This window comes from Sinocyclocheilus anshuiensis, unplaced genomic scaffold (genome assembly GCF_001515605.1).
Source record: "Sinocyclocheilus anshuiensis isolate Anshui unplaced genomic scaffold, SAMN03320099.WGS_v1.1 scaffold185, whole genome shotgun sequence".
Taxonomy (NCBI): Eukaryota; Metazoa; Chordata; class Actinopteri; order Cypriniformes; family Cyprinidae; genus Sinocyclocheilus; species Sinocyclocheilus anshuiensis.
The window spans coordinates 23,454-31,274 of NW_015539887.1; the positions used below are offsets into that span (position 1 = coordinate 23,454).

The 7,821-nt window shown below is 36.8% G+C and overlaps 1 protein-coding gene across 1 annotated transcript; it reads left to right on the plus strand.

Annotated features, from left to right (window-relative positions):
* The first annotated feature begins 233 nt into the window (after positions 1-233).
* Positions 234-7,631, plus strand: LOC107685509 (coiled-coil domain-containing protein 106-like). The gene is made up of 8 exons (XM_016482101.1): positions 234-373; positions 494-595; positions 2,965-3,150; positions 3,710-3,760; positions 4,526-4,759; positions 5,122-5,331; positions 5,429-5,732; positions 6,484-7,631. The coding sequence occupies exons 1-8, from the start codon at positions 319-321 to the stop codon at positions 6,506-6,508; spliced, it is 1,167 nt and encodes a 388-aa protein (XP_016337587.1). The 5' UTR covers positions 234-318; the 3' UTR covers positions 6,509-7,631.
* Positions 7,632-7,821: the final 190 nt, after the last annotated feature.

Here is a 7,821-nt window from a genome sequence, read left to right on the forward strand (position 1 = left end):
TGCTAAAAAAGGAAATTTACTTTAGGTACTTAAGTACTTTTAAAAGCAAGTACTTCTGTACTTTTACTTAAGTAAAAATCTGTCTTTACAACTTTTACTTGTAATGGAGTAATATTTGACCAGCGGTATCTGTACTTTCACTCAAGTAATGGAGTTGAGTACTTTGTCCGCCTCTGCTAACTAGTCATCTGGCAGCCGGTTAGAGCGTTGCATGTTTTATGTACCTTTTTTGCCGCATGCGTGTCTGCAGAGAAATAAAGCAGATGTTGTGAGTATTTTGGGGCGACAGCCGCTCTCTGTGTCTGAACCAGCGGAAATATGAATGATGCGGATGCAGCCTCAAGGAAGCACGCGAGTTCCCGAGAGCTCCAGAGTGAGTGCACGCGCTATAATAACACAGTCATAAATGCACTTTGGAGCTGATGACGTGACACCTGTGAATTTCCCAGAAAAATAATGTCCGTCCTACGTGTCTTTAATCATCTTTCTTCAGCTCCCAAGAACGAGGATGCGTATGAAATCTCCATTCCTTTTGAAGACAACAACTTTGATCAGCACGGAGGCTTCTACAACCAGAATGACCAGAACTTTGACGGTCAGTTCAGTTTATTATCATTATCACTTGTTATTGTTCGAGTGTTTTAGCGAATGTTAACGGTTTAGTTCACCCAAAAATTACAATTCTGTCATTTACTCTCAAAGGCCCGTTCACACAAAGAACGATACATCAATAACTAACGTTACACTAATATTAGCATCCACACTAACTAGCTTGAATTAGAAAAATGATTAAAACGTTATAGTCAGTGTTTTGTGAAGGTTACTTTGGAAATGTAATAGGTTACAGATTACAAGTTAAGGGCTGTTCACACCAAGGATGATACTATAAGCAGTGTCGGGAAGTAACTAGTCACATGTAGGCTAACTAAATTACATCATTTAATTACAAAATAAATGTAATTGTAATCAGTTACAGTTACTGATAAAAAAAAAAGTGTAATTAAATTACAGTTACTTATGAAAATGTTAATGATTACCAATGTTGGGAGTAGGGATGTCAATTTTCGATCATTTCCATGATCGATCGTCGTTTAAATTAACGATCAATTAATCGATTAATCGTTAACTTTAATGTAGCAAAATGCGTCTATTGCAGCAGCACGCAGTCACCGGCATGACAGGATGTGCAAAAGCCACTTAAAAAAAACTCCGCTTTCTCACCCGAATTAAAGGGGTTTTAGTCTGAATAAAATGCTAGTAGCAGGATTGTAAAATGAATAGATGTGATTATGATCATTTGATAAAATGAAGAGAGCTCGTTTGAGATCATTTTACTTTTGTTGACTGTTTCCTATCCCATCACGGGGACCGCTGAACGCGCCTCTTTAAATGGTTTCGTGGTGCTCGTTGTTGTATTTTAAAATACTATTGCAATGTTTTCAACTGACATTATGGCATTTAAAATAAAATGATCCCAAACGTAACTGTGGCACGTGTGGCTGTGCTGCAGTCAGTGAACCGCTTCCATCGGCGCTGCTGCAGCAAAACACACTGTTGCTCACATGAAACATTATCATGCGAGTATTATGACCAGTACTTAATTTGATCCTGCTGGATCCTGTTCCGGAAAATGTCAGATTTTAAATGTTTGCGTTCCGGTAGGCCTATTTGTTTTTAAAAATCCGGCATTTACAGTGCATTAGATCATGACAGTGAATGCGTGCCTGCGTACGAGACGGAGCGAGCGCGGGTTTGCGGTAGGCCTATTTGTTTTTAAAAATCCGGCATTTACAGTGCATTAGATTGTGACAGTGCGTGTGTGCGTGCGAGGAGCGAGCGCGGGTTTGGCTAGATGTATTTGGAGGTTATTACTCGCGTCTCATTCGGCACAAATCCAAATGTTTCCATATTCGCAATGTATTTGAATGTTAAACTATTAGATTACAATGGGGTTACATCTGATGTTTTTCACACACACCCACATACAGATTTAATAGACTTCTTTCATAAATTGCATTGACTGCTGTAAAATATGAGACACCAATGTTTCAGGAGTTTAGGACACAGAATAGCACACATGCTTATTCCATAACCGTTTTATTTACTATTTTGGTTTATGTATATGCTTTATTATTATTTATTTTTTAATTAACTGTTTTTCCAAGGCTTTGTGAGATGCCAGTGTTTCCTGTCATAAAAAATTTATTTCAGAAACATCATAGATAGCTACTAAACTATTTCTTGTTATGGTTTTAAATCTGTATTTAACCTCAGAATGATCTCAAAGTAAGTCTTATTTTGTGGTGGCTGTGCTTTTAAGATTAAATGATTATAATCTTAATTCAAGTGATGAAGGATTTCGAAAATGACATTAATCAGTGTTGAGTTCTACTATAAGGTTAACATGTTTGAAAATTATCAAATTTAGAAAAGTAATCAAAAAGTAATCAGTTACATTACTTTAATAAAGTAACTGAAATAGCTACACTACTGATTACATTTTAAGAATTTCGTTCATTAATATCAAATTTAGATATTATTAATATTCTCTCATATTTATTCACATTGGTTCTTGCGTATAAAGCCTGCATAGCTGAGCTTCCGTGTTTACCATATTTGATGTGCTCTATGTACTGTATCTGCGTAGATCGATGTTCATATATGAATAAAAGCTTCAATTATTGTTTATATAAAGCTATCGTGTCTCTTTAGAAAACTTGGATTTCAAAGACTTGTTTCCTATGGATTACTTTTATGATTTGTACTTTTTGATGCCTGAAAGTTTTGAGTGTATGTGCAGAAATGATGAGAGAATATTCAAATTATCCTTATTTTTGTTGAACAGAAATTGTATGTGTTTGAAAGGACACTAAGGCGAGTAAATCAAGACAGAATACATGATCATTTTTGGGTGAACTACGTATAGGTCAACATGTGATGATATTTGCTTGTGTTGTGATGCAGGTAGTGATCCGCCAGCACCGAGCAGCTCGTACCTGCTAATCACTAACCTGCGCACACAACTGCAGATCTCACTGGAGAAAAATTCATGGCTGCAGAAACGCATCGAAGACCTGGAGGAGGAGAGGGACTTCCTGCGCTGTCAGCTCGATCGGTTCATCTTCTCGACCAAGAGTCAGGAAAGCAACGGTGAGACGAGGACAGAACCAGAGGGAGAGAAGAGACGGAGAGTGAGCGAACACTGTGCTAATAGAGGATATTTAGTGCCACAAGAAAAAGTTAGTTGATGCGGTCAAAGGTCATTTGAGAAATAGTGGAATGTTTGGGAGAACTGTCATGTTCCACCTTAGTTTGTGCCTTTTCCCATAAACACCGTTCAGTTTACATAGTTTCATTTGTTATGCATACATGCTTTGTGTAGTGAAAGACGGGGTTAGATTTATAAAGTAAAATCAGTACTGAATAAATTTTATGTGCGCAAATTCAGTAAACAGTCTAATTCCAATCTACAAACCAGCTACATTATGCCCCATTTGTATGCATATTAAGTGTATTATGGACTTCGCTGCTACCGTTCACAGAAAGAAAGGTGATAAACAGTTTTATTTTAAAAAGATGTTCTTGTACATTCTCTTATGATCATGGCTGCAGTAAATCATCATATGACGCAGAAGTCAGGCTGGGTATTAATACAGATTTCCCAAAGACTGACAGGAAGACAAAAACTGGATTTCTCTTTTCCCTGCAGGTAATGATTCCAGGAGTTTTTCTTGGAGAAGGAGAAGAGAAAATGATCGAGGTAAAAACTTCTTTGACTTTCTACATTAGACTCATCTAATATTATTTATACTATTACAGTTTTTATTAATATTTTGAATTAACTTTTATTTTTATATTTTCAACTTTCATTTTGGTTAAATTTTTTGAAATTTTATGTTCTTTTGTCATTTTTATCAGTTTTTTGTTTAAATCTTACTGTTTCAGTTTCATTAGCTTATTTATTTCCAGTTAGTAATTTTTGTGTTTTAACATATACTTGCTTCAGTTAATTGTCAAGGCAACATTTCTAATTTTCATTTATTTATTAGTTTTTCATGTAATATTTAGATTTGAGCTTATTTCAATTAATAAAATGTTTAATAATAGTTTGAGTTAGTTATAATAAAATTATAATATCCATGTGCAGAACATGAATAAAACATCATACTTTAAAAATTCAAAGACGCTTCTTTTCACTTCTGGCCAAAGTCTGTGCTGTGTTGTCCTAACATGATAAGGGCGAGAGTCCTTGCTGCAACATAAAGATCACAGGGGCCAGTTGCACAAACTTAGATTGGTTAATTCTAAACCAGAATTAGTCTGACCAGCTAGCAGTTAGCTGAGGGTAATGAGTCTCATTTTTCAGGTTCAAGATAGGCCAGCCTTTAATCGTTTTTATGTAACTGACTGAAAAAAAAAGTTAGGACCAGTCTTAAGGAAAAAAATCAGGCAACTAACTAGTAAGACTTGCCTAAGCCTATTATGCAACCGGCCACAGAATTAACCTTAATCATTAACGTTGCAGATCAACAAGTGGAGAGCCAGCGTTCGGCCACCCGTCGTCAGTCATTCCAGCAGAGGCCAACCCAACAGACTTCAGCCAATTCCAAGGCCCTGAGCTCTGTTTCTGGTCTAGTCAGTGCTCAGATAAGTTCCTTGTATGGATCTCCCCACCCTCAGCCTCTTTTGCAGGGCCATGGTGGCGGCAGCACCAGCAGCAGCTGCAGTAACAACAACAGGTCCCTCAATGAACTGCAAGGTGGGTCTCAAATGTTTTTTTTAACCTGTATTTGTGCTACATTGTCATTTTGGTTTAAATATTTACTGTATGTCTACAATAAGCATATTTACAGTTGATCCAAGAAGCTAACTTCAAAAACTTGTTCGTTTTTTTTTTGAGTGACTATATATTTACCACACTTCCATGTATGTTTTCATGAGTTTAATATTTTTCTAAAATATGGTTAAAATGTTTTTTTTTGTTTTGTTTTGTTATTGTCTTCCTAAATGTTTTTGTGGAAACCGCGATGCATTTTTGCATGATTCTTTGATGAATCAAATTCAAAAGAACAGAATTTGAAATAGAAATATTTTGTTTTTAATTTTTTTCTGCTTCCACAGAATCCCTCACTCTTCTAGGAGATGAAGAAGAGGATGACTACCTTGAGGATAGCTACCTAGAGGAAGAGGAAATGATGTCAGGAGAGGATGTGATCACAGATAACATGTCACTTCAGAACATTGGCTCAGCTGGAAGACCCACCGGCAGTCATCCGGCTCTGAAGAGAAGAAGGGTTTTCCGAATCGCCAGAGGGAGAGAAAGACAGAGAGGTGAGCGTGACAGTGTGAGGAAACATGACAAACAAGTGATTTTCTTCTGTTTCTGATCTCTTTCTTCATCTGTCTCTCCTTATTGCTGTTGTTCTAGTGAAAGATGCAGCAGGTGTGCTGTTCCGCTATAAAAAGATCCTGGTAACATACCAGAGGTTGAAGAACATGTCCAAGGCCTTCCAGATCCACGGTGTAGATCGTAATACGGTGGCCTCTACCACACCCATTGCTGAGCTTCTGCTGGTGGCTCCAGAGAAGGTGGCTGAGGTGGGCGAGTTTGACCCGTCTAAAGAAAAGCTTCTGGACTACGCCCGGCGCTGTTATATCGCCCTCGACCCCCAGACTCTCAGCAAAGTGCAAGCTCTGAAGAAGAACAACCTCCTCCTGCCCATCTCATACAGGTATTAATACATACATACAGATGCTTAGCAATCATTGTATTCCTGTTAAATTCCTTTTTACGCCGTCACTTTTCTAGGACATAGACATTTTACACAATAAACTAAATAGTTAAAATTAACAGTTTATATGTACTGTTAATTATTTATATGCATTTATGGACAATATTGTTTAATCAGTATATTCTTAATAAATAGGTTCTCCAATAATAAATATTGTATTTTTAGGATGCAGATATTAAAATTCGTGCCAATAGCGATGAGTTGAGAACTGTTTTTTTCCCCCTCAAAAATTGGTTTTTAAATTTTATAAATCAACTTAAAATTTACAGTATTAAAAATAATATTCATTTTGAAATTTGCTAAAGATTACATTTATCAGTGTTAAAATGCTGTTTGTGATTGTAAAATTGTGATCTTAAAGATTAAATGTGGTAGATGACAGCACAGGTAATTGAAATGTAAAAATAGTTAAATGAGCATGCATAATTAAATATTCAAAATCATAAATATCCATTATGAACTGAGATATAGCTTCATGAAAGAGCTTTATTTTTATCAGTGGGTTATAAACGACTTGTGTAAATCATAATACCATTCTTGCATAATCTGTTGCATTTGATTCAATGTGGCAATTTAGATAAAAACACATTTATGAATGATTCAAAACTACACATTCTTACACAAGGCACAAAATCTTGTATTGACAAACACTTCAAAAAAACTGACCGTCGATTTTTTTATGCTTCTCCAGGTTGAAAGGAACGGATAATCGATAATTGGAAGAATTAGCGGGGTGATTCTTATCCTGCTATACAGTGAAACCCTTCACTGTATTTTAATGTACCATAGGACACACATCTCACATCTCAACCAACACATTGTTCTGTTCAGATCCGCTGTACTCTGAACCAAGTGTACTATTAGCTCTGTTCACTCACTCATAAAGCTGGACACTCAGAGCTGCGGGTGGGTTGCACACTTATGCTTTCAGGTTTAGTATTTTAAAAGAGAACTTGGTTCTCAAACCCATTTTACACCATTCTTTCATAACAGACCAGTTTTAGTATCCCCTAATTGTTGCTCTGGTTGAAATTCTGGTCAAGAATTTACACTTTAGTTTAGTTTTTGTGATGTGCAGCTCTATAGCAGAAGTTCTCTGTTGGGTCATTAGATCCACTCAGTTGTCCCAAGCGTGTGTCCTGGTTCTCCGTATCTCGTAGCACTTACTTGACAGACTGAAAGACTTTTGAAATTTAGGTTCTTCTAAAAAGTGGTGCACGCATAGACCCATGCACTCCTCCTATTTTAACACTGCTACTCTTTGCAAGCGGCACCTGTACGTTCTCATTAGAACCTCTTTGGATATGATTTGTGGAGTGTTCGTGCATGTGTCTCCCTTAATCATGGCCTGTCTCCTATTAGATGACACTGACTGTTCAGCATGTGCAAAGTTTATATAGTGTAAATCAGTGATAATACATGTTAAAACAGTTGGTAATAGTACTAGTCTAGTCTAGTACCACATAGTGCAGATGATAATGTTATGTGAGGGAGTGAGTGCAGAGATGTTCCTGTTCTACCTGGTGCTGAAGTTCTCATGAGTGTGTGTGTGTCTTTGATTGTGTGTTTGTCGAATTCACTGTCTACGTCTGGATGCATGTTGGGTGTTTGTTAATATGCAGCGTGCTTGAGATTAGACTATTCATGGCTCCTTCGAGCACATATTGAAACCTCCAAGTGGCTAATAAAAAACAGCAAGTTTCTCTTTCCATCACAATCTTCTTCTTCCTAACCATCAGATCATGTTTGTGGGAAGGGAACACTACAAAAAGTTTCAGTTTGTTAACATTAGTTAATACATTAGCCCCCGGTTTCACAGACAAGGCTTAAAGGGATAGTTCACCCAAAAATGAAAATTTGTTGTTTATCTGCTTACCCCCAGGGAATCCAAGATGCAGGTGACTTTGTTTCTTCATTAGAACACAAACGAAGATTTTTAACTCAAACCGTTGCAGTCTGTCAGTCTTATAATGGAAGTGAATGGGAATCACGGCTTTGAGAGTAAAAAAAAACGTACACAAGCAAAACC

Bases quoted from the DNA above. Each gene is read 5' to 3' on its own strand.
- LOC107685509 (XM_016482101.1), top strand. From the start codon at position 319: ATGAATGATGCGGATGCAGCCTCAAGGAAGCACGCGAGTTCCCGAGAG. The intron at 3,151-3,709 runs GTGAGACGAGGA...TTTTCCCTGCAG, and splicing joins CAAGAGTCAGGAAAGCAACG to GTAATGATTCCAGGAGTTTT. The intron at 4,760-5,121 runs GTGGGTCTCAAA...CTGCTTCCACAG, and splicing joins GTCCCTCAATGAACTGCAAG to AATCCCTCACTCTTCTAGGA.